Here is a 26,890-nt window from a genome sequence, read left to right as displayed (position 1 = left end):
CACACAGAGTTTTACCCCTAGGACATAAATCAAAGGTGGTGAGGTGCTACGACTTCTGAAATAAAAATATGCAAATAGATATATATGAAGAATAGCTTAACTAGGGGTCTTGAAAGAAAAATAGTACGATAAAAACAAACCAAAGATGCATCAGTCACGAAAAACGATAAGACAGAAGGCTTATACAGAAAACCAAATAACATATATATATATGAATAGAGTTCCAAAAGGTAATTACATAAACAAGTTCTAGATTCGACCTGCGAAGCAAAGGCCAGCTAGAATATATATATAAATATATACAACCCAAAAATAAGCCAAAAGACAAATACAAGACCTAGTTCTCCCAAGTCAACCTCTAAGAGGGACAAAAATATAATATATACAAGGCGAAGAATCTATATACATGCGCATACACAAAACACAAAATCTAAAGTCCCCAAAAGTAGATCTTCGCATCCCACGAGTCTCTAGCAAGCTTAACGTGGTGTATCACTTCATGCATCTGAAAATAACAATATATATATGGAATGAGAACCGAAGGTTCTCAGTATGGTAAAGGTGCCCGCATAGATAATATATAAGATCTCGGAAAAGTCAGAGGCATTTCTAGAACCCCGACGCTCAATTTTAAACCTTAAAACTATAATTGGAAACCATAAGTAAGGTAAGTTATCTAAGGCTCTTAAATTCTAACTCAATCCTACTTGATCCCTCACTTTTTCCTTTCCTCCAATCCTCTAAACTTCGGTGGAACTGCCCTCGTCACTCTTTCGCCAGACAAGGGACCTCTCAGTTGCACAGACAAACAATACAGACAAGAAAAACACAAATAGGATACATATACAACAGGTAGAAAGTATAGCAATTAAGCATAGATAATCAAATAGATAAAACCAAGTAATGCATACTCAAACAAAACAAATAAATGCATATGACGTATGCCTTTCCTATTGGATGTGAGGTCATGTGTCAGTTACTTTGCCATAACCCGACAAACCTGATAGCTAACCCGGATATCGTCTCCCTTACATGCCTCACACTTTTGGGATATAGTGCCTGTCACACTCTCGGGATATAGTTCCCGTCACACTCATGGGATATATTGCTCATCGCATTTTTCGGGATAAAGTGTTCCCATACTCTTGGGATATAGCGCTCGTCACGCTCTCGGGATATAGTGTCCGCTACACTCATGGGATATAGTACACACTTCCCAAGGTAAAGTGCTTCCACACTCTTGGGATATAACGCCCGCCACGCTCTTGGGATATAGTGCATGTCACACTCATGGGATATAGTGCCCGACATACTTTACAAACAGAGAGAAAGTGATGCAACAAAATAAAACAGAACATATATTCACACTTCACATTCATAATCATTGTCTTCATAACCATTTTCAATCATTCTTCTTTCTCATTTCTTACCCGGAGCAAGTGGACAACACCACTACATCTTATCCGGTCTCATATATATGAATCAATCTCATTATATCTCATTCAAAGTTCATAATTAACTCAATTCTCCTTATTCTTCTTTCTCATAGCCAATCTCATCATCAAACACCTCTCAACTCAGCCACATTTTATTACTATTATCATTATCTTTATTATTTTCTTCTTATTCAAGATTACCAACGCCTCATTAATTCAGATAACACTTTGCAAAATCCTTTCAAGTATCTCCTCAACTTGTTTAACAAACTCATCCCTATTCTAAAGTTTAAAGACTCACTGACGAACTTTAAACAAGTGTAAAAGAGGTTTGAAAAGTTAGAGGTTTGGTTAAACATTAAAAAACATCACATTTGGCTAAAACAGGGATTTTGCGTACCCGATACTATGTCCGCGTATGCGAGATTTCAAAACAGGGAAGAGTGCTCGCGTCGCGTGCCTACTCTCACATACGCGAGCATAGAAAATTGGATTCCGCATATGCGGACCTTGTTCTGCGTACGTGATATTACAAAACAGTGAGCATAGCTCACGTCGCACGTGCAGGTTGCGTACGCGACACTCCCTTTTCCTCAAAAGTTGTTAAGTTATTAAAAATCAATTTTATATACCTAACTTCCGATGTTCATCACTTCCTCTACAAAACTCCGATTTTCACAAATTTTAAACCGTTTAAAAGCTCTTGAAATTATCTTTAGTTTGAAATAAATTTCATTCAAATCTAAAATTCGAGGCTCAAGTTATGATCCACCGAAATTAGTTAAAAATTACTTTTTGTCAAAAAATACCAAATTCCCTATGCTTTCCAAATTCTCAATTCTATTTCATAATTCTATAACCAAAACAACCCCAAAATTATATCTACCTATTTCCAACCACTTCTCATCCTCAATACGTACAAATATCATCAATACACTCAAATTCTTCATTTTAATTACAATCATTATTCATCAATTTCATCATCTCAACATGCTGTCATCATCAATCATCAACAGTTGTCAGTAATCAACACATTCTTATCACGACTCAATACCACGTTCACCACACTCATACATGTACATAATAATTTTATCAATCCAACTGCACCACATCAATTCAACACATATAGCATCAACTAAATCCACTAAATACGTACTAAACACATAATTCAACTTATCCTAGGTCCTCTAGCCTAAGTTTTTACGCAACATTATAATAATCTATGAGAAACCAAAATTATACCTTGGCCTATTTCTCCCTAATATTAAAGCACCTTAGTTATGTTCGTTTCATCAATGCCAAAGTCCCAAACGTATACTAATCAGAAAACCCAGCCTCCAAGCTCAAACTCATGCTTCCAACATCATCAATTTAGTTCCAATTCACATATATACAATCTAATTCCACATAAACATCACTAAAATCAATATGAAATTTGCTAATTTAATAATTTCACAAGAGTTACAGGTTTCTCACCTTATCCACGAGTCAAACGGGCAAAGACTTAGTGATTATTTGCTGGTAGAGTTCACCTAAACTATCAAAATCATTCAATTTCTCAATACCCAAAACCTAAGATTTTGAAACTAAAAAGGGGAGAACTGGGTGAGAAGATGTAATTTTATTACCAAATTTTTTGGTGGATTTTGTAGATAATTTCGAGACGAATGCGTGGCCGCTGACGACTCATCAATCGGAGCTCCGGATTGAAAGTTACGTGGAATTGAAGTTGGGAGTAAAATGAAGTTAAGGTTTGAAGAAAAGCTTCTCTTCCCAGCGTGAAATGAAGTCCTTGGGGGAAGAAGAGGCTAAACCTCGTGTGTATATATATATATATATATATATATATATATATATATATATATATATATATATATATATATGTTGGGCCTCGAGCTCAATGTGGGTCCAGTTCAATCGGTTTGGTTTGTTTGGCCTAATTTTGGAAAAAAATCTTTAAAATTAGCGTCAAAATTCATATTTTAAATATTTATACTTCATTAAAATATAAAATTAAATTTTCTAATTTCTTTAAATAAAAATTAATTTAGTGATTAACTATTTATTAATTACTCGAAATTTACACTGCCTGCCCTTCATGTGGACACAGTCCGAGAACAAAATTGGGCGTCTCATGTGCTGAGCTTTCTGATCAAAGGATCAAAGCCCAGAGAGCAGGAACTAAACTTTTGGTTGATGGCTGCGTCTTTGTGTTAATGTTAATATATTTCCATGAAACAAAATTTCTTGATCCAAAAGCAGAAAACGCTCCCAGGCCACCATGGGTGGCGTACTGGACACAGAGGAGACTGGTGAACTGGATTGCCTTTGAAACAAATAATAAAATGGTAAATAAAAAAATTATTTCCCTTCAAATTTTGGTTCGGATACTTCTAAATTATTGTGCTAACTAAATAAGTTTCTGTTTTAGGGAATGGTGAAAAGAGCGGAATTGAGGGGGGAGGGGAGAGATAGAAGAAAAGAAGGGGGAACGAAGGAAAAAAAGAAGAAAGAAAAAAAGAAACTTGTCATCTTGCTTTCGTCTTCAGAAGAAGAAACTTTTTCTGAATCTAAGTATATTTCTCACCATCACTTATCAAAAACTATCTATTTATTTAAAAGTTGTATATTATTATTTTAACAAAATTTTTTGTATGTATTATAGAGAAGAAGAATAAATGGAGAAAACACCGCCAAAGAAGAGAAAACAACCACGAAGAGTGGCGAAAAAATAAAGCAAAAAAAGGAAGATTGTTCAGACAAATTCAGATAGTAAAACTGAATTCGAAGGCGAGTAAGATTCGAAAATGATTATTTTGTTGTTATAAATATGTATTCTATTTTTATTGATTGAGTCTTTTTCACTACTTGTTCAAATCTGAAATAATTCTATTTATTTGTGAATTAGTTGAGATTCACTTGATGATGTGATAAGTATTGACAATTTCGGTTCATTTATAGGTTTATTTGAGGTTCATTTGGTTTAGTTTCACTTAGATTTGCTAAAATTGTTCATGTGTACTTGTTAAGTTAGTTATATACCTATGCTTCACTTGACAGCTTGATTCTCTGCTTGTTTTTGAATATGGATTCCGTATTCAAATCATTTAATAAATTTGGTTCATTTTTTTAATTAAGGTTCATCCTGATTTTAATTAAGGTTCAAATTAAAACTTTTTGTATGAATTGTCAGAAGTGAAGAAATAGAGGAAAAAAAAAAAGAATGAAGAGAAAAAATGATGGTGCTAAAAAAACAAATGTTGCTCTGGATTATCGTGACTCGACAGACGTGCGATATGATTTATCGCAAACGTAAGATTCAGTTTCTTATATAAAGTTCTTATTCTTTTTCTGCTAACTTTTCCTAAAACCTCATGTAATTTCTTTGGTTTTACTAAATAATATTTATTTTTTGCTTAGACTGCCTACTGTAAATTTGAACAACGAAAGGGAACCTATGTTACAAACAGATACGAGCTTGTCATGGTGTATAAATACACCTAGCAATACCAAGTTATTCCTCTTAACATTTATTTACTTTTTCTTTTAATTAGAATATCTTGGTTGATGATTTTAATTTCGTATCTTTTTTATTAGAAAAAATACCCCTGAATCCCCAGTTATAATTTTTAGAAGAAAAAAGGCATCAAAAAAAGAAAAAATAGTTTACAAACTCCAACTATGTAAGTTAAAATACTTACATTGGTCTTTTAAATTTGGGTAATAATTTCTGTTGAATTATTGACACAGAATTTTTGTTTAATTATCAGTAGCCCAACACCTGATCCTTTAGAACAAATCCTTGTGGTTCGAGAAGAAATTCAATCTCAGCCTCTGGATATGTGAGTTTTCTTAGTTTAATTGATTCTTCATCACTGCTTGTTTAAATCTGAACTAATTTTAGTTCATTTCTTAGATTAATTGAGGTTCATTTGAGTCCAATTTACTATCCTATTCTAATCAATGTGCATGTTTTACTTAGTGCAGATTTCCAATTTATTTTTCTATTCTAATCATTCAACGTTAACTCATTTCTTGTTTACCTTCATCAAAAAACCTTAACCTCTGTCTCTTTGGAAACTCAAATAGAATAAGCTTCTGTTAATAAGTAAGTTCTACTTAAAATATTTTTTATAAGTTTTGATGTTATATAATAATAATTTCAGTTTATTATTGAATACTTTTCTATTTAATCAAGTTGTCCTCCGGAACCCCAACACCAAGCCTGCGAAAAAACTCTGGCAAGACATTCGGAGCAAGAAGCTCCACTGAATGTGTAAGTTTTACTTAAAATTCATTTTATAAGTTTTTTTGTTATATAATAATAATAATTTTGGTTCTTTATTGAACACTTTTCTATTTAATCCAGCTGCCCTCAAGAACCCCAACAACAAGTCTGTGAAGAAACTCCGACAAGGCAATTGGAGCAAGAAGCTCCTCTTAATGTGTAAGTTTTAGTTAAAATTATTTTTATTAGTTTTGTTGTTATATAATAATAATGTTGGTTCATTATTGAATACTTTTCTATTTAATCCAGCCACCTTCTGGAACTCCAACACCAAGCCTGTAAAGAAACTCCGGCAAGGCAATCGGAACAAGAAGATCATTTTAATGTATAAATTTTACTTAAAATTCTTTTCATTAGTTTTGATAGTTTATAATAATAATTTTGGTTCATTATTGTACACATTTCTGTTTAGTCTAGCTGCCCTCCGAAATCCGAACACCAGGCCTGCGAAGAAACTTCGGCAAGGCAATCAGAACAAGAAGCTCCTTTTAATGTATAAGTTTTACTTAAAATCCTTTTTATTAGTTTTGATGTTATATCATAATGCTTTTTTATTATTACTTAAAACTTTTCTCTGTCATCTTGTAGTTCTCCCATCCTCGACATTGGAAAGATGATGCACCTTCTTTCAGCCTTGGCATAAGTCCTCCGACCTCTCAACCAACAGTAACACAACTTGAAATGTTGTTAGAGGCGGTGATAGATGCTGGGGTTACAGTGGCATTGCAATATGCCTAGGAAACAAGCGCAAAGCCGAGTCTGAGAACCCCTGAAGGGTACAAGACTCTAGTGAAAGAAAAAAGTAATAACAAAGGAGCTGAGGAAGAAATATTATCAGTAGATGACACAAATAAAGATTTACAAAGATACAACCAACGAGTTTGAAATGATATTCATGTTGGACCACAAAGCACATTTAAAGGGGGTAGATGCCACTTCTTATCTCTAACACCCAAACAAGATATAGAAAATATGGTAAATTCTTTAGTTATTATATTAACACTAATGATTTTTCTAAAAAGTTTTATTCCCATAAATCTAAAAAATTTTTGTCCTATATAGGTGGTCTTTCAATGTGTATGGTTCTCAACAACAGAAAATATCGCAGATTTGATGAAGAAATATACTGTGTACCGACAGATATTGTGGTAAGTCAAATTTTTTGTCCTATATAGGTGGTCTTTGCAATGTGTATGGTTCTCAACAAAAGAAAATGTCGCAGATTTGATGAAGAAATATACTGTGTTCTAACAGATATTATGGTAAGCTAAATTTTTTATTCCTTAAATAATTTTGGTTCATTTCTTCGATTAATTGAGGTTCATTTGAATTCAAAAATAAATTTGATTTGTTTTTGTTGATGATTGAGTCTTTATTACTGCTTGTTCAAATCTGAAGTAATTTCAGTTCATTCTTTAGTTTATTTGAATCCAAAAATGAATTCGATGTGTTCTTATTGATGATTGAGCTTTTTTTACTGCTAGTGCAAATATGATATAATTTTGGTTCATTTGTGATTTAACTGAGGTTCATTTGAATTCAGAAATGAATTCGATGTATTTTTGTTGATGATTGAGTCTTTATTACTACTTGTTCAAATCTGAAGTAATTTCGATTCGTTCCTTAGTTTATTTGAGGTTCATTTGAATCAATAAATGAATACAATATGTTCTTGTTGATGTTTGAGCTTTTTTCTTGCTAGTTCAAATCTGATGTAATTTCGGTTCATTTGATTTATCTGAAGTTCATTTTGTAGAATTTAATGTTGGGGAAGCACAACCATCATTACATTGATCCAAACACTAAGAAGGCCTACCGATCAGTGAATTTAAGGACTACCTGCCTTTTCTGGACAAAAGAAAACTAGCATCACATCCATTTGTGAGTTGTAATTACTAAAACCTTTCTAATAATTATGTCGCTTGCTATTATTTAGACTAAAATATTCTATTATTTTTCCAAACTTCAGCTGTTTACACTAGTTTGCCATGGAAGCCATTGGTGGTTGTGGATTGCTGATGTTAAAAAGAAGGTCTTCCATGTGCGTGAAGAAAAAATATATACCTGAACAAAGAATAGCTTTGAACAAATTTGTTGTAAGTTATTACATAATACATATTTTTGTTATAAATTATCTCTCCTTCTAGCCATTATCAATCACTCATTGTGCCTGATTGAGTATTGTTTGTGGGTTTGGTTTCCTTCAATTATTACTGAATTGAAATACACTTTTTGTATCCTTTTCAGGACTTAATAGTATTCCAGATGAGAGTTTATGCTGGGGCAAAACCTTTGGTGGACAACGAAGAGGGCGTTGAAGCACCGTATATTATGATCTGCAGTCAACGAACATCGTAAAATCTTTCTTTACTACAGTGCTATTATTAATATATTTTATTGTGCTATTATTAATATGTTGTATCTCTCTTATTAATTATATTTTACTTTCGTATTTCTTTCTTAGTTATGATTGCGGGATATATGTGATGAAATGGCTAGAAACAATTGATCTTGAAAAGATAAAAAATGGAAAATATAAATATAAAAACTGAAAATAGGTATGTAATTTCTAAATTAATATATTTCGGTTCATTTCTTATTTCATTTGGGTTCAAATTAAGTAATTTCTTTCAATTGAATTGTAGGAAGAAATAGATACTTTCAGGCGAAAATATGATCCAACCATTCTCTTGGATAAGGTAAATAAATTGAGAAACAAAGTAATCGAGGCATTTGAAGCGATAAGACTCCCAAAGTCATCCGCTGTCCTCTCAAGCTCATTTTATAAATTCTCATCTGGGGATATAAAAAGTAAATAGGTTATAGGTTCAATCTTTGACTCTTTGTAAGAAATTGTAATTAACACTAATTTGTAAGAAATTGTAAAGAGACAAACACTTCTTCTTTGACTCGTTGTAAATATTAATATATATATTAAAAATTTTTCTTAAATTCCTTTGGATTTATTTGTTGGAAATGTCTGGGCTGATTTGCATGAATCTAGGTTCACAGTGAATGGATTGAATGTATTTATCAAACTTCAAGAGCACCAAAAATATAAATGAACCGAAATTATTACATGAAATGAATTGAAAAATGAACCCTCATTATATGACTATTCAATTTCATAAACACCTAAACTGTTTGCCATAACACAATTGCAGAAGCAAATTTGAAAAGTAAAAAAGTGACTATTCAATAAAATATAACATAAATCAGAAATTAACCCTCATTATATGAGTAAAATTTAAATGAACCGAAATTTAGTCATACATGAATTGAAATTTATATTAATAAAAACTGAAACTTCTATAATCCTCTCCGGGATAATTCATATCCTGTGCATCATAAAACTTGGAGCTTGACTAAATTATTGATCCACCATCTAAAAGGTTCGACTACAAAAACAAAATAAATCATATATTAGCAAAATGCAAAAGGAAATTTTTTCCCTAGTCAAAAGCAAATCAACGTTATCTCACTTAGAGCTGGCTTTTTTTTTCTTTGTTGCATTTGCGATCTTTTTTTTTTCATATTTGATCCCAGTTTGTTCTTAGGACGTCCTCTTGTTCTAACACGTGGGGGCTTTGAAGGTCGTTAGCATCATTCAACGTAGCGTCTTCGTAAGATAACAAATATTTACCTTTACTTTTCGCTTGATATTCTTGTTTCTCATCCATGACATTATCAAAAGTCCAGTGCAGAATTCCAGTCAACTCCTCGAATTTTGACGCAAATTCGCAAATATTGTGCGACTAAAACACCAAATCATCGAACCTCTTACTTCTTGGCTCCAATAGAGGCTCGTCTTGGCTACTCTTGATATATGTGTGCCTCCTCTTTACGTTCTTACTCCAGCGTTCTAATATATATTTTGGTGCTACTTTATCTACTCGCTCAAAGCTTAAGGCTATCAGAGAATGACGACACAGTATACCCCTTGACTTAAAAAACAAGCACTGACACTATACTTCGTGTGATATCGTGTCGGATGTAACAACAAACTTATTGAATGTGGAGTTAGAAACCTGCTCTACAATTTCATATGCCATAAAACCTAAAGTGGAATTCATTAATCTTGTGATGTAATTCACATTTTTCTCTGAATTGTATTTGAACTTCTCTAAATTTCTCGTGAGTATACACATGCTGAAATTGAGCCTCTATTGGTGATTTTGTTGCACACAGTATCACGGTATAAAAATCAGCAGCATCAAATTCTCTCTCTCTTTACTCTTTGCTTCCTAGGCAATTATCATATTGCTTTACAAATTTAATCAAAAATCTATTGCGTGTGACAAACTTGTTGAAAAAAAGCATACATGTTCTCGCTCCTTTGTGTGCTTCTCATCCCGACCCAAAAGTGATGATCGAGATAAACTGGAATCCATAAATGGCGATCTTCAAATAGCTCTGCAAATGAACTGAAATTAGACACGAAAATGAGCCGAAAGTTATGTCCCTTTGGAACCGAAAAAATAACATCAATTAATTCAAATTAAACCTGGTTACCTGAAAGCCACTTATTGCCTCCAAGACCATATTTCGTCTGTCAAATGCGTCTTTTGTAAATGAGTTCTAAACAACATGACTCATCTCTTGTTCGATTTCTTCGTGGCATTTGTAGCCATTTAATTTGCTTGGGATCTTCTTCATGATATGCCAAATGCACCACCGGTAAATTGCTGTTGGCATACAGGTCTCAATAGCCCTTTGCATCGATGCACATTGATCAGTAAGAATCCCTTTTGGTGCATTTCCTCTCATGCACCGAAGCCAACATTCGAATAACCATTTAAATAACTAGATGTCCTCATTTTTTATCAAAACACATCTGAGAAGTATCGGCAGACTGTGGTTATTCACACACACAAAAGAACAAAAAATCATATTGTACCTGCAAAAAGGGACACCAACAGTTATGAACCGAAATTTATTAGCCTTATGAACTGAATACTATATTACAGTGAACTGAATACCTGTTTGTGTTGTAAGTCGTATCAAATGATACATCTCCAAAATACTCGTATACAGCCCTGCTTCTTGCAGCGGTCCAAAATAAATTTTTGATAGAGTGATCAGTTTCAAGGTTAAGCTAAAAAAAATTTTGATTCTTCTCTTTCATTCTTAATAAGTACTTGCTAAATTCTTTAGCATAATATTTTCGTACTTTTCTTGTAATGTAGTTCCTCACATATTTTCGATAAAACTTAGTTCGTGATAATCGTCCGCTGTTGCTACAAATGGCTGATATGTTTTACTCGGTCTGATTCCGGCTTCCTCGTTGTTTTCAATGGTACGACGCACAAACATGCTTAGCTCCCTGTGTTGTTTAAGCATCTCTGCTCAATTTGGACAGCAAGGGTGTGAATGATTTAGAACAACTTTATAAATTATCCAAAGACCAACATCCTTTAATATATGTACATAAATCCTGGCTGGACAGTTTATTCCAGCTGAGGGGTTTGTTTTCAGAGTTGGAGATATCTTGGATTTCCACTTTCCCTCTCTACTATATGTAATTAGTTGATTCTTAATTTCATCTTCCTTCTGAGTGGTGTTCTTTATTTTTGTAGAAAAACTGACAAGTTTGGAATAATCTTTATAGAATTTTCTAGCTCCTTCATCAACAACACACCTAGACTGTAAAATAAACCAACAAGACCATTATGTAATAGCCAATGAAATGAAACATGTGCATTCTGTAAATTTAGAAACTCATGTATTCTATCCAAATTCTATTCATTATCACTTTATTCGATTGCATTTCATTCCATAAAATTTAAAATTATTGACGAATGAATCGGAATACTATCATAATGAATCGAAAATTGTCTATTATATAAATTCAAATTCAAAAATACCTACGTCCTAGAATGAACCAAAAAAATTTCAAAACAAAACCATTGTATAATATCAAATGAACCTAAAATTGTATTCATTAACAACACCGGATTTAGCGATTGCATTCCATTCCATCCAATTCAAAATTGAATAATCCAAATTTCATCCACTTGATTCGATTCAGAAAAATAATCCAAATCGCTATCATTCAACTAATTTGAATTTGAATAATTTTTGCTATTCAAATGTAATGCAGATCGGAATTTAAAAATGAAGAAAAAAATAAAATTTTATGTTGAGAAAGAAAAATGAAGGAAAGCTTTATATTGGGAAAAAGAAGCACTACGTTAAAAGAGGTTTACGTTAAAGAAATTTACATTAAAAGTTGGCTCAGCACTTGAAGCAAAATAACTTGGTTAGAGAAATTAGATGCAAAACATTATTGCTAAATTTGTGGCACCTACTATGTTGCATATTATCATTTTATGTTCTTGATTATCCTCTCAAAGGCAAACAACATTTTTCCACGTGTAATTAATTGGTCAGAGTTTGTTTTGACTTTTGAGTTGGTTGAGCCCTATACTGAATACACCGTTATTCTCTTCTAGTTTGTTACTTGTTAGCTGAGCTCAAGGATTTCACACTAGTTTTAATTTTATTTGTTATCTAAAATTATTTTAAAAATAAAGACACTATAATTTTACTGGGTCAAAGTTTTTGTAAATGAAGGAAATATACTTATATCCAAACAAAGAACTTAATCAGAAAATAAATACAAGTAATATAATGAGCAAGTATACTAATTTAAATCACTGATTATATATGCAGTTCTAGTTGCTTCGATATAAATCAAAGCCATGGAAATAACAGCGTAGAAAACAATGTAATCAACTTGCTAAAAACGCACCTAACCACACGTTAATTTCAAGGCAAGACAACTATGTTCCACATCAAATACTGCACATTCTGAGGTTTTAATCACAAAAATGCTGCAAAGGTAAAATGGCTGTTTGGTTCTGCAATGAAAAATCAGCAAGAGGAGGTGGAGGAACCACCAGTGGCTCCTACAAGGAGACTCAATTTTCAGTACAATGGCAGCGAGTTGTACGACTCATTCGAGTGGAGACAAATGACTCAGCAGCTCAACAAAGCCATTCATAACTTGAATGCAGATCCAACTAACAAGGCCATTGAGGGCGTTAGTGCTTCCTCACCAGCATACATCTTCAACCTAAATTCACCACTTTATAGACATCAACTTAACTTTCTCTACAGAGAAAGCACAAGAACACCAAGAAGAATTTCAGGTCCCCGAGTGCCCGAAAAACGAGCTTGCGGAAGAAGAACAAGAATTGGTGGTTTTGTAACACGTTTTTGGGTTAAGGTCAAAAGAGGTTTGTCGGGGAAATAGCATTTAAGTTAAGAAGATAAAATCAACAAGGCAACACTTTCAGAGTTCCATACTACTCTTGCAAAAATTGTTGTATAAAATCTGTGGCAGCTTGTAATAATCATTTTCTTTCAATAGTATGCATACAATAATGATCCTCTTGTAAGAAGGAAAGCTATAAAATAATAATAAAAAAAATCCCAAAACCCACATAGCCACTTTCTGCAAGGGTCACATGATACAATGTAATTGCATAAGATGTGTTCAAAACGCTATATGATTTCATTTCTTTTTTCTCTATATGTATAGGATTCATAATGTACAAATCTGCTTTGGAAGCAGCAGGGAGTTCAGACAAACCTTTTTAAAAGGAAAATTCACTGTGGTTAACGTAGAATCAAAACACAACTTACAAAATCTCTGGATTTGATTTCTGGTTGAAAGGATAAAATGTTCTTTCTAGGACAGCTTCAGTGCCATTTCTTGAAGAAGCGCTCGCTTTTGTGAGGCATTAATTACATTGTTTGATTCAGCATTCTCAAGCACGTCAGTGATTATTGCTGCTGCATGGCCAAGAGGTTCCTCAGCCGCCCTCTTCAACATGAAGGCCTGAACAACCACCAAATGAGCGAAAAATAAGCTTACAGTTGTTCATGCATTTCATTTAAGTATTTAGGACAGTTACAAAGAAAGCAGTGATATAAAGACCTTCTAACGTTGGAAGCAACAGAAAGGACACAATCATATGTCATGAAAATAACGGTATCAAAATGCCAAAGTAAAGGATGAGAGTAATACAGCAAGTTCACACTACCTGCAATCCAAAGGGATGAGTATTAAAATGATACCTGGCCATGATGGGCTATGGAAATTGTACAAGGTTGCTGAGACCAAGGCTCTCCATCAATCTGAACAGGAAATGGAGCAAATAATTGTATCTTAATTGACTGTCCTTGTGCAAGTCTTCGAGCACGAGAAAGCCCAACCTGTTTTGACAAAGCCAATGTCGGATTTGAATAACAAGAATTTTACAGTTTGATGACTTCCTGTAACTTAATCATGACAAAGATATCAAGTCTCAATCTGAGTCAAAAGTATGTCCTTGTAAAACCATGAGCTTTTAAGTAGGCCACAATCAACAGAGGCCACAAACTAAATACAACTGATACACAGTATAGTTCCCACACACATCATGATTTAAGAAAAATAAAAAGAACAAAGAGAAAAGGAATTTTCATGCCTAAATTGTTCACTCCAGAATCTTATATTTAATTCAAACCAATAAAACAAAAGAGGTAGTCCACCTCCATATTCTTTATATAAAACTTCTAGTGATGCTACAAGGCAACAATACAAAATTTGGATACCACTATATGGGGTCTGGGGATTCCTTTTACCTGAAGCTTTCCAAGGTGCCATGTCCCGGATATGCTCACAACTTCAAGTATCTTATCATGCATGGATTGAGGATCAAAATTATCATAACTTTCATCTTCATTTTGCCACAAATCTACACCACCCATGTAGCTTCCAATATTTGCAACAAGAACACCTTCTGCATCCTGAATAAATTGAAAAATGTATTAAATACAACAACAACAAAGCCTTATCCCACTAAGTGGGGTCGGCTACATGAATCAAACGATGCCATTGTGCTCTGTCATGTATCATGTCTACAGAGAGACCGTTTACATGTAGATCTCGTTTGACCACCTCATGGATGGTCTTCTTAGGTCTTCCTCTGCCTTTCGCCCTTTGTCCATCTTCCATCTCATCCACCCTCCTGACTGGATGTTCTATCGGTCTTCTTCTCACATGTCCAAACCACCTGAGACGCGATTCAACCATCTTTTCCACAATGGGTGCTACTCCAACTCTCTCCCTTATATCTTCATTCCTTATTTTATCCAATCGCGTGTGACCACTCATCCATCTCAACATCTTCATCTCTGCCACACTCAGCTTATGTTCGTGCTCTCCTTTAGCCGCCCAACACTCCGTACCATACAGCATAGCCGGTCTTATAGCGGTGCGATAGAATTTACCTTTAAGTTTTAAAGGCACTTTTTTGTCGCATATAAAACCAGATGCACTCCGCCATTTTGACCAACCTGCTTGGATCCTATGATTTACATCATGTTCAATCTCTCCATTATCCTGTATGATGCACCCAAGATACTTAAAACTTTTAACTTTTCGTAAGGTATTCTCTCCAATTTTCACCTCTATATTGGAGTTTTCCCTTCTCAGACTGAACTTACATTCCATATATTCCGTCTTGCTACGGCTTATGCACAGACCATACACTTCTAGAGCTTCTCTCCATAACTCCAACTTCTTATTTAGGTCTTCCCTTGACTCTCCCATAAGGACGATATCATCGGCAAAAAGCATGCACCATGGCACAGGCTCTTGGATGTGCTCTGTGAGTACTTCCAAGACTAATGTGAAAAGGTATGGACTTAATAAAAGGAGGAGGGTTGTGTTAGGTCTTCGGCAACCAACGTAAAAATATAGCCGAACCCCCCATGACATGAAAAATGTATTAAATAATTCAGCAATTTGGTAAAGGTTTTCTATCCTACTCATATTTTGGTGGGCAAAGGGGTGCATTGTATTAGAAAATAAAAGGTTAGTTTTGGCATTAAAAGGAACAGAGAATGTGTGATGACTGGACAGCTACACAATAAAGAGAATTTGCACCATAACTAAGGTTGTTTGCACTTAAACTTACCTCAGGGACCTCAATTTCAACTCCATCCACCTCAACTCTAATCTGCCAGGGGAAATCTGCAAAGGTCCTATCCATAATACCTTTAGCACCTTCTCTAGCGTATAGAACTTTGTTCATAAACTGCACATATCAAAATAATTTGTGTTGAGTCTAGAAGTTTCAGTACATATAATTGTAAGCAAATTAGTTGCATTTTGTTTGAAGAAAAAACTATTTTTTCCAATTCAAAAACCACTATCACATATTTGAATAAATTTGTTAAAATAATTAAAAAATATATTTTTAGCTTTTATCTCTACATTAAAGATTCAAATTTTATAATCGCTTCAAGTAAAAACCCAAACAAATTTAGCTTAAGTTTCACCGATCATAAGATCAAAAGAATTGTGGTATACCAAAATAAACAAGAGGATCCTTTAAAGTGAGAAGATTCATAAAGTAATAAAGTAAAAGGGGTAACCACCCTTGGATAATTTGATGATACCCACTTGCAATGGAAGTTATTGATCCAAAGGTGTTCAATCCAACCCCTCACTTTATCACTTTACAAATCTATTCACTTTTAAGGATCCAAACCCATTATAACGCAAGTGTTATTGAACCCGAAAAACCATATCTTTGATATTCCTTACTTTCTCTATCTTTAACAGCATATGTTTTTCCTTTTTGCACCCAGGAACAACACAAACCCCACGTCCATGTAAACATGTTTCCATTCCATAAAAAAGTAAGCAATCATATCCACACAGCGGGTCTCCTATTTCAATAAATTTTCCATCTCTTATATTGAAACTTAAAAATGCACAGTTCACATCATCAAAATGCCACACAACTCATAACCAATATTAGTTACACCTTAAATACCTGGTTATAAAATTTATCTGGATTTTCTTCCCGCATATTATGAATGTCCAAAGCAACCTTTGCATCACATCCAATTCCTGGGGTTTAAAAAAGATTCAAAACTAGTATCCAATGAAGAATTTACAGAAGAGGATTACGGAGAATAGCAAAGCGTTATGAGCCAAGTAAATACATAAGAAAGCAGCGGAATTTGTGCCTGATTTGAACACCACGCTAAACCTCACTACACTATCCCACAGAATCTGACTAAAATCATATTTGACGGGATAAAGATGTAAGTTGACCATATTAATGTAAAAATCAACACAAGCAAATAAACCTTTCAACTTGATTCAGTCAGTTTCACAGTCAAACCAGAATACTAAGAAAACATAAAATCAAATGCCAGATACAAAAGGCATCTCTCTCAAGCCATTATCACTAACCAAAAAAAAAAAAAAAGAATAGCTCTCGTGTGTGTGTGTGTGTGCTTATTCACTTTTACAAAGCTGACCTATCAGACAAATCAAATCTACAGGTTTTTAATGTAATTAGCAGTAAGCATGAGAAAAATGCATTCACATACCAAGGTAATTGTTCAAAAACTTTGGCGGTTGGAGCTGTTGCTTCTCATGTGTATAACTAATAGATACCTTCCACCGGTCAAGAATAGTAACAGCAGCATGTTCTATGTGATGCAACAGCGTGCTAAGCCCCCCTTGCCTCTCCACAGGTCCCAATCCACTTCCCCAAGAGAGAACTCTAGCCAGATCATTTCCTGTACCAGCAGGAAGAATAGCAACTGGGGGAGGGGAAGCAAAATTTTGCTTATCTATAGCATTCAAAACCCAGCCAACAGTTCCATCTCCCCCACACACAAGAACCCTGAAATGAGGCACCTTCCTAAATAAATGAAGTCCCATCTCTGGCCCCTGTGATGAGCTCAATTCAAACACCTAAACAAAGAGAGGTTTGATTTTCATTATGTCAATTACCACTCAAAACAAGCAAGAGAACTAGTAAAGCCACCGTTAGTAGTCTTTCATGTATCCCAACAGCCGATAGCAACTACTTTGTAATCTTGTTTAGCTAATTTCATAATAGGACATAAGTTTTAATGGATGGATGTGTTCTACTTGTTAATCAGCTTCAAAGCATAAATGTTTATACAAGGCTGCAAACAGATACCTAAACAATAACCAGACATAATAATAAGTGGTAGAAACAAACCTGAACAGGGTTTAAAAGAATATTCAGGCGCAGCCTAAGTGAGTCTCCACGCTGGGCACCACTCTTCTTGTTTATAAACACTAACAACGGTCTTGCATCTGGAGGCAAATCAATCAGCTCGTATTTCTGTTTAATCCCTAGTAACTCATCCTTCAGATTGAATGAAGAATTGCGTTTAAGACTGGGTTTTCTATCCATCTTTTTAACTACATCACCATCCTGATGTTGAGCCTCCTTACTTATGACACCATTATTTTTTTCATCCACTTCATGGTGACCATTGGCTATTTGATGAGAATCACCAGTGCTTTCTGTGGACATTTCACCAGTGCCTTCACCATTCTCGGATTCAGCTGATTGTTCACTTCCATGCTTATACTTTTTGCTCTGATTCCTAATACTTGCCCGAACTGAAGATGCTATCTCATTTGCCCCATGAGTAATTGTGCTTAAGAAACCCCCTGCCATGTTCCTGTTCAACTCCTTGACATGCAATGGTGATAATATCAATCTTTTAAATGGGCCTAAATCACATATATCACCCGATTCACTAGACATTGTACTGTGACAATCAACATGTACCAAACGTTGACACCATAAGCAAGACCATATAGGGGAGCCACTGAGGAATGTCCCACTACATGGCTCCTCACAGTAACTACAGTAAGAGGTTTCATCAGGATGATCCGCAACATCTGTCCAACGAACAGCCCATTGGTGCATGACATGCTCATATCCAACCATAGAGACACACTTACAGTCCTTGTGGGCACTAGAAGAACAACTTAGATGAGCTACTGCACCACATATACCACAACGGTGTATGAAACTATCCGAAGCTACTATAGGACCCAGCGTTTGAGAGGGCGACATGGACTTAAAACATACACAGCAGTTTAAATTCTTAGCACGAGATACGGATTCTAGCGTCCAAGTATGAGGGGCCACAGGAACTTTGTGCCTGGCCTTGGGGTTTTTCTTTGATCTAGCTATGGCTTTCATCCAACTGAGGTTGATGTTTCTCCTCCACTGAAAAGCCGTATATGCTATGGTCAAAATTCCAACAAGGGCAGCAATGCAACATGATATAATGAAAAGCCGATCAGTTGGATTTTTGGTATTCCAACTGTAAAGCAACATCTCAAAATCCCTGTCCTCGTCCATACCAACTCAACTATATAATTCTAAAACCTGCAACAATTTAATTCAACGGGTCCCCAACTTAAACCCTGATAAATCCCTAAGTATGATCATAAACCTCCCATTTCAAAATTGCTGTTTGTAGGTCTGATTCTTCAATAAAAGTTCATATATGGTAGGCAGTGTGAGTTCTGTGTAGTATACTAGTATGTGATTGCTACACCTTACTTCTATCTAAAAACAAATCAAACATGAAGGTTTTTCCTCATCCCCAATTTTTCTGCAAAACATCTTCTTTTAATCCCTTGTTAACTCCACAGTCTGAAAGAATGCAGTATGCAGAATACCTGCACCCAAAAAAAGAAAACAAAAATAACAAAGTTAAATAAAAATTATGTAAAACGAAAAAAAAAAACTTGCAACAACCAATTAAGTGTCATATTTATTGTGAACGCCGAAATGCCATAGTTTCAGAACCACCATTTTCAGAGCAGAGAAAAAGCCAACCTCGGTTTCTCAGAAACCAAACAAAAGCGTTTCCGGTACCCAATCAGCTACAGCATGCAAAAATTCAAAAAAGAAATAAACAATTCAGAATCGAATAGTATCATAAATGAAAAGTAGCTTACAGCTTTTTGTTGATGCAGCGAGATCAAGAGTAAAAACAAAGTATTGAGGTGCGGAGAAAACCCTAAATTGATGGAGAGAAGCGAAGGAAGAAAGAAAGTTACAGTTGAAGAAGGGAGAGATACGGAGATGAAACTGAGAAAAAAGCGAGAAAGAAAATAGACGAAGCGATCCCTCGACACAAGTCACACAACACAACGTAGCTTTTTCTTCAATTTAGGAGACACACTAAAATAGAATAATCAATAATTTTATGACCCTATTTTAATAACGTTATTATTTTTATATTATATGTGAAGTGACATCATAAAAATAAAAGTAAAATTATTATTTTTGTAATTTTATAGAAAACATAAACTGTTAGTGTTTTTAATAATATTAAATAATTTGTAAATTAGTATTAAATGATTTGAATTTATGTTTTATATGCAAATAAGTGTCTAAAAGATTCAATGATTCGACTATTAGATTTTTTTTAATAACAAAACATATTTTTTAATTTTTTAATAATTGTCAAATAATTTTTATTTAATTTTAATTATAAATTAATTTTTTATATATTATTTATTTATAAAATTTATTTTTTATTTTATAAATTATTATTTTATTAAAAAATTTAAAAAATGTATTTTATAAACGTTATGCAATCATCTAATCTTTTGTCAAATAATATTTGTACACTCAAAACAAAACTTTTAACTAAAAATCAATTAATAAAAGAGAAGAGAAATAAAAAAGTTCAAAACTCGAAACCAAAAGTTCAATTAATTTAATTATTTTGCATGAGAATACACTCTATTACTTATAATTTAGATTTTGGGCTTATCAATTTATAAATGTCTCGACCAAAAAATTTTAATTATAATATTTTATTATTTTTTAACTATTGTATTATATTTTTTGTTTATTATGTTATATGAAAAACACAGTTTGACCAAAATATTTGACAGATCACAAATAAATAAGTATGAATTACAAAAGCGGAGTTTTTTTTTTATCATTTTACGAAAGAAAAAGAAAAAAAAAAGTTGTGGGTTAGCAAAATTTTGGGGTTAGTAGTAAGAAAAGAAGATTCCTTGGATGTGACCTGGAGGAAGAATCTAGATATGAATCAGATTCTTGTAGTGCCACGTGGCACGCGGTGCATGCGGGACACCATCTTCTGCTTCCAACACGTGTGTAGGGTAGTGCTGGATCAAAGATCAATGCAATTTCGTCGGCAATCTTATACGACGTCGTTTGATCAAGTCAGCACTCAGCAACACTTTCCCTGCATCCTGGTTTACGGTTTACCACAAAATAGTGAAAATACACTTTTTGAAATAAATTAAAATTTTGATGAGATGATATTATTTAAGAAAAAAAGTGAATGGTGACTAAAATTTATTATTTTTAATTATTAATCTAATTTTTTAATTTAATAATTCAATTAATATATTTTTAATTTATATTTTTAAATATTATTAATTAATTATTGTTCAAAAAGAATAAATTCTACTAGTTCTCTAGTATTTTTTGTTATTTAATAAAAAATTTGTAAAGATAAAATTTATCTAATGAAAATTATATATTTAGATAACTTTTTATGTAATAAAATTTGAAATTAATTATTTTTGTTAAAAATTAAATTCATATTATATTACATAATTATTTTTGTATTTTAGCAGAATAGTACTTTTAGAGGCTTAATTCCATTAATTTTTTCATACCTACTTCCTACTCAATTTTTATAATCCAAACTTTTAATTTTGGAAAGAGATGATTACTCTTTGGGTTTTGCTTTGAAACTCTTGATATAAAGTTATAAAAAAATTAATAACCTTAATAAATAGTCTAAAATATATACAGTGTATATAACAAGTGTTCAAAACAAAAGTCACTATATAATGTCTATGTTTAAAAATTAATTAATCGACACTAATTGCCATTGCCGTTATGCCGCTTCATTTTAATGGATGGGCTGTTAATTTAGGAAACTAGCAATGGAGTTAGGTTTGATAATGGTCCTACTTCTAAGTATATGAATTTATTCTAATAAATGTTTTGGTCCAAGACCTATTCAATATTCTTAGACAATTTTGAGGTTCATAGTTTTCCAAATCGAAAATGTTTAATAATTAAAAAAAATAATAAAAAATAGTCCAAATTTATCTTATTTAATATTTATTAACTATTATAATAAAGGTAAAGTATATTTTTTGTTCTTGAAGTTTGACAAATGTTTCAAAAATACTCCTAAGTTTTATTTTGTTTTAATTTTGTCCCCAAAATTTTCGATTTGCATCAAATATATTTTTGGCGGCTAATTTTTCAAAAAATTTAAGACCGATTCAACAATAATTTTATAAGAACAACCCCTCAATACAAGTAAATCAAGCATAATTTTCATACATTATTGTTAGATTGGTCTTAAATTTTTTAAAAATTTAGCCGTCGATGGTATATTTGATACAAATCGAAAAATTTTGGAACAAAATTGAAACAAAATAAAACTTAGGGGTATTTTTAAAATTTTTGTCAAATTTCAAGAACAAAAAATATACTTTACCCTTATAATATTTAATAAATATTAAATAAGATAAATTTAAACTATATTTTTTATTTTCCTGATATTACTATTTTCAAATAACTGTTAAATCACATTCGTTTTTCTAATGTTAATTTAATGGGTGTTTTTATTGAAAACTAGGTTAACTTGCCTTACTTTATCACAGCATCAAAACTGAAAAGCATAATTATGCTTTCATACCTAGCCTGCTTTAATTCAAACTCTTGTAACAAATAACTAAATACTGATTCTGTTATTTTCTTTTTCGTATTTTTAACAAAAAAACTAGAAAAAGAAAAGCAACCAAAATATATATTTTGCTGCTATGTCTAAAAGGGCAAATCCAATAGGGGAAAAGAGAAATATAGAGAAGTCCATAGGGATGCAAATTTGAGGTTTTGTTTAGAGAAGTAACTTGTAAATAAAGATTTAGTTATTTTAATATATTATTTTTTAGAATAAATTATTATTTTTATAAAGGTTTTAAATATTGATAAATTTATCCATAAAATAATAAAATTGAAGTTGTACTTATGAAAAATAGATTTTTATAACAAAACTATCTAAATCCTAAAAAATAATACAATTAATTAAATAAAATTATTAAAGACTGGGAGAGGAAGGAAGGGCGATGTTGATGGACTGCGAGTGGTCGTCGCCATTGCCATTGAGCAAGGGAGGAAGAATGACAGAAAAGGCCGAAACAAAGAGAGTGAGAGAGAACAAAAAATGCGAGGAGAAGAAGAAAGGGATGTGTTGTCACTGTCGAAGCTCTCCTTGCTGTCGCTGATGTCAGAGCTACCACCGGATGAGGACTTTGCCATCGCTGTCGTAGCTGGAGGCGTAGAGAAAGAAGAGAGGGAGAGCTCAGGTTAGCCCGAGAGAAAGAGGAGGGATGCGATATAAGAAGAGCCATTCTACTACTATCGCGCTTGCTGCCAATGTCAACAGAACTCAATGCTGGGGGCACTGCCTTTGCTGTCACTAGGCCACTCCATTGTTGTTTTTTGTCGCTTTTACTATTAGAGGTCGCTAGAATCACTACTGGCAAGCCACCATTATCGTCACTCTATTTCTGTCTCTATCGTGGTATTAAAGGAGGTGTTGTATGTTGGAGTTGCTTTGTCTTTGATTTCTATGTCCTTAAGGATGAATTTTTTAGGGAAGCTAAGGTTTCATCGATGAAGAAAATGGGAGGACGGTGGTGGTAAGGAGAAGGAGGTGACATCAGTGGTAGTTATAGTGATGGTAGCACTGACGGTTGTGGTAGACATGGACGAGAGTTGGAGAGAAAAATTTTAGTGGTGGTAAAGCCATAAAGGGTTAGGCATTATGATGGGTTAAGTTAGGCTAAAAAGGGTAATTTGAGTTTTTTGGTAGTGTTTTAGGGTTTGGATAGTTTGGTTGTACAGACTCGATCTTTCGTGGGTACAACTTCAATTTCGTTATTTCGTGGGTAAATTTCTAGCGTCTAGAACTTTCGTGGGTAGAAATGGTAGTTTACTCTTATTTTTCATTAATATCATTACCCCTTTCTCATTGTTTGAATTTTGGTCCGCTTAGGTTTATTATAAACGACACGAAAGTAACATGATGTAATGACTTATGAGGATTAGTAGTCATAATATAATATAATAGTTCTTGAAAAGCCAACAAAAACAGTATAAGGAACCAACTCTATATACAGCTAACTTATTAACATAGTAGTCAACTCTTTAAAAAAACTCTAGTTTAAAAATTTCAATCACGGTAGGTAACCAACTTGGATATCAGCCAACAATAGCCAACTATTAGTTGGGCAGCAAACAAACAAACAAAAAAAATCTAAAATCAATAAAAAAAATCCAAAATCTAAAAAAAGAATCATCCAAAACCAAAATAAAAGAAACACTCAAAATATAACAAAAAAAAATCTAAAACTAAATGAAAAGAAACATAAAAAATTATTGGAATAAATTATCATTTGTATCCATGAAAGATATAGACGCTGACAAATGTATCCATATAAGAATAAAACGACAATCATAACCACGGAAGATGGCCTCTGTGTACCAAGAGTACCCTAACGGACTAATTGCGTAACCAACGTCCAGGTACTCTTGGTACACGGAGGTCATCTTCCGTGGTTATGATTGTCGTTTTATTCTTATATGAGTACATTAGTCAGCGTCTGTATCTTTCATGAGTACAAATGGTAATTTATTCAAAATTATTGTAAAAAAAATCCAAAATCTAGTAAAAAATATATGAAACATAACAAAAAGAAACATCTATAATCATTGTAAAAAAAAACTTCCAAAACCTAGCAAAAAAATCCAAAATTTGAACACAATACAAACTCTTTTAATTATAGTAAAAAAAATGCATTACTTTTGGATATTTCTATTACATGAATTTTAGATGTTTAAATTTTAGAGGTTTTGGATATTTTATGAGAATTTACAATTAAAAGTAAATAAAAGCAAATTATTAAAAAAAGCATAATTTTAAATGTTTCTTATTCCAAAATTTCATATATTTAAATTTTAGTGATTTCAGGTATTTTTTTTAGGAATGTATAGTTAAAAGTAAATGAAAATAAACTATTAAAAATAAGGACATCATTTTGGAATTTTAAAATCAGAATGTTTTGAAAAGTTGGCTACTTAGTTGTATATATAGTTAGTTCCCTAGAAATTCTCTTTAACATTTCAAAAATCAGTTTTACACTATAAAAACACACGCCTTCCCACATTCTTTAACCTCTCTTCTTCTTCTTCTTCTTCTTCTTCTTCTTCCCATAGTCGCAATGGAAGCATTTACTACTGTCGTGAGTCACCGTTTTGCACCTCTCCTAGTTGCTGGATTGTGTTTTTATCACTGCAACCTTGGTGTGCCGACCCTTCCGCAACTCCTCATCTGAGCGTTTGAATTCAACCAATTTTGCAGCGGTAATGCACTACAAGAAATATGGTGAGTAACATCGGATTTATCGGCACAAGTTAGTGGCAGATTTACTGTCTGATTTGACAACAATATCGTCGAACAAAATATTTACCAGTAGATTAGGGTTTCCGATGGTACTCAGCATTTTTCTTGTAGTGATGGCTTCCTCAATTGATGAAGGGGACTCGAATATAGTCGCTTTGTCTGTGAATTATCCTTCTCTTAAAAACATTATTGACGGTGTTAATCTTGTTCCTCGTTAACATGATGATCAAATATGTTATCTAATATTTAAAACTTTAGATGGTTTTTTGTGTTGATTTAAATGTTTGTATTGCTTGGGCTTGGATTTTTTTGTCAGGTTTTGTATGTTTATGTAGCAAGCATGATGGATTTCTTCCGTTTATATTTTGGATTTTTCAATATAAATATGGATAGTTATTGGTAGTTAGGTTTTGGATGTTTATTTTTGTCATTTTCGAATGTTGTTGTGTCAATGTGCTAGTTTTGCTTTTGTTTTTTTTTCTGGATGTGTCCATTTTTTAGTTATGGATGTTTTTTAGGTTTCATATGTTTATTTTGCACGCATTTTGGATGTTTCTTTCCATTTTATAATGTATATTTTTAGTCTAAATTTGGATATTTATTGGTTGTTAGATTACGGATGTTTCTTTAAGGTCATGTTCGGATGTTCCTTTTTAAATATTTTGATTGTTCTTTTCTTTTTTTCTAGTAGTATCATTTATTTGGTTTTGTATGATTTGTTGATGAGGTTTTGTATGTTTACAAGGTTTTGAAAATCGATTCAAATTGACCAGTCGAATCGTGAATTCATGAGAAAAAAGAATTGGTCAGAAGGCATAACCGTTGGATAAAAAAGTCATGATTGGACCGTCGAACTGGTCAAGAACTTCTCAATCAAACCAAACTGAGACCTGTCCGATTTTCAAATTTTGCACCCGAAACAGCACCATTTTGTTCCACAGAAATCGTAAGCTAAGCTACGCGGCACTCACTCAGTTACTCCTTTTCTTTTTTCTCACCTTCCCTCTTGATCTCGAGCTCCTCCCTCCCACACGTGCTCCGTCCAGCCATCGTTATGTCACTGCCGTCGTTACAATTACTTGAAGCTGCCTTGCTCACTAAGGTAATCTCTAACACTATTCTAACTTCGAAGCCACCATCACCACTACAACTGGTCTCGCCTCGTTTCTCTATCGTGTAGCCGATGTGCCGGCTCTGTTCCACAGCGCTCCAGTCCCTTTCTGCTTCGGTTCCTCCATGCTCCACTTTCTTCTAATCTGTTATCCATTGCGCTCAACCCTTTTGAACATTCACGAATTGCAAGATTCTCTGCGTTGTTCGTCGCACATCGTGGGTCGTCGTGCTTATCACCTGGTCACCTGTCGTCCATAGCATACTCATTGCTGGCGTTCTTGCTCCCTCTCCCTTATTCTTTGCTCATTTCTCACTGCTCAAAGTCTCATACCAAAAGTAATGGTTGTTTTCTTACTTTTTTGTTCATTTGTTGTTAAGATCAATATGATTTAGTTTATTCATTCAAGACCCTGATTGGTTTTTTTTTTTTTGTAGAATCACTTGGTTGGGCATTTGGTTAAATTGGGGATAGTTGTGCAGAACCATATATGCTTGGAACAATGACTGGATGGAGGTTGCAATTCTTATTTTAGTTGGTGGTATTTTAATTAGTAGGTTGCAGCTCCAATTTTTGTTTCGTTGTTAGATTGCTGTATTAACTTGTTTTGTTATGTTCTTGATTTTATTAACTTGTTAATTTGATAAATTGTTATTGTGGTGTTGTTATTGACATTGTAAATTGCGATTGTTAGGTTATTATGTTGTATTTTAACATTTTGATAACTTG

General features: G+C 33.3%; 1 protein-coding gene across 2 annotated transcripts; it reads right to left on the bottom strand.

Moving 5' to 3' along the window:
• Positions 1 to 12,352: 12,352 nt before the first annotated feature.
• Positions 12,353 to 19,772, bottom strand: LOC112709772 (diacylglycerol kinase 1). 2 transcript variants are annotated; one of them, XM_025761727.3, is made up of 10 exons: positions 19,637 to 19,732; positions 19,413 to 19,459; positions 17,766 to 19,252; positions 17,122 to 17,491; positions 16,557 to 16,633; positions 15,693 to 15,812; positions 14,356 to 14,520; positions 13,807 to 13,944; positions 13,372 to 13,567; positions 12,353 to 12,799 (listed from the first exon to the last, which is right to left on the bottom strand). In XM_025761727.3, exons 3-9 carry the CDS (start codon positions 18,927 to 18,929, stop codon positions 13,418 to 13,420), a joined length of 2,184 nt encoding a protein of 727 aa, XP_025617512.1. In that variant the 5' UTR covers positions 18,930 to 19,252; positions 19,413 to 19,459; positions 19,637 to 19,732; the 3' UTR covers positions 12,353 to 12,799; positions 13,372 to 13,417. The 2 variants fall into 2 exon arrangements, with proteins under 2 accessions (XP_025617512.1, XP_025617490.1); XM_025761705.3 differs by lacking the exon at positions 19,413 to 19,459 and having other exon boundaries at positions 19,535 to 19,772.
• Between the last annotated feature and the right edge of the window lie 7,118 nt (positions 19,773 to 26,890).

This window comes from Arachis hypogaea, chromosome 1 (assembly GCF_003086295.3).
Source record: "Arachis hypogaea cultivar Tifrunner chromosome 1, arahy.Tifrunner.gnm2.J5K5, whole genome shotgun sequence".
NCBI classification, from domain to species: domain Eukaryota; kingdom Viridiplantae; phylum Streptophyta; class Magnoliopsida; order Fabales; family Fabaceae; genus Arachis; species Arachis hypogaea.
Note: the sequence above shows the minus strand (reverse complement) of the source record. Positions and strands in the feature narration are given on the sequence as shown.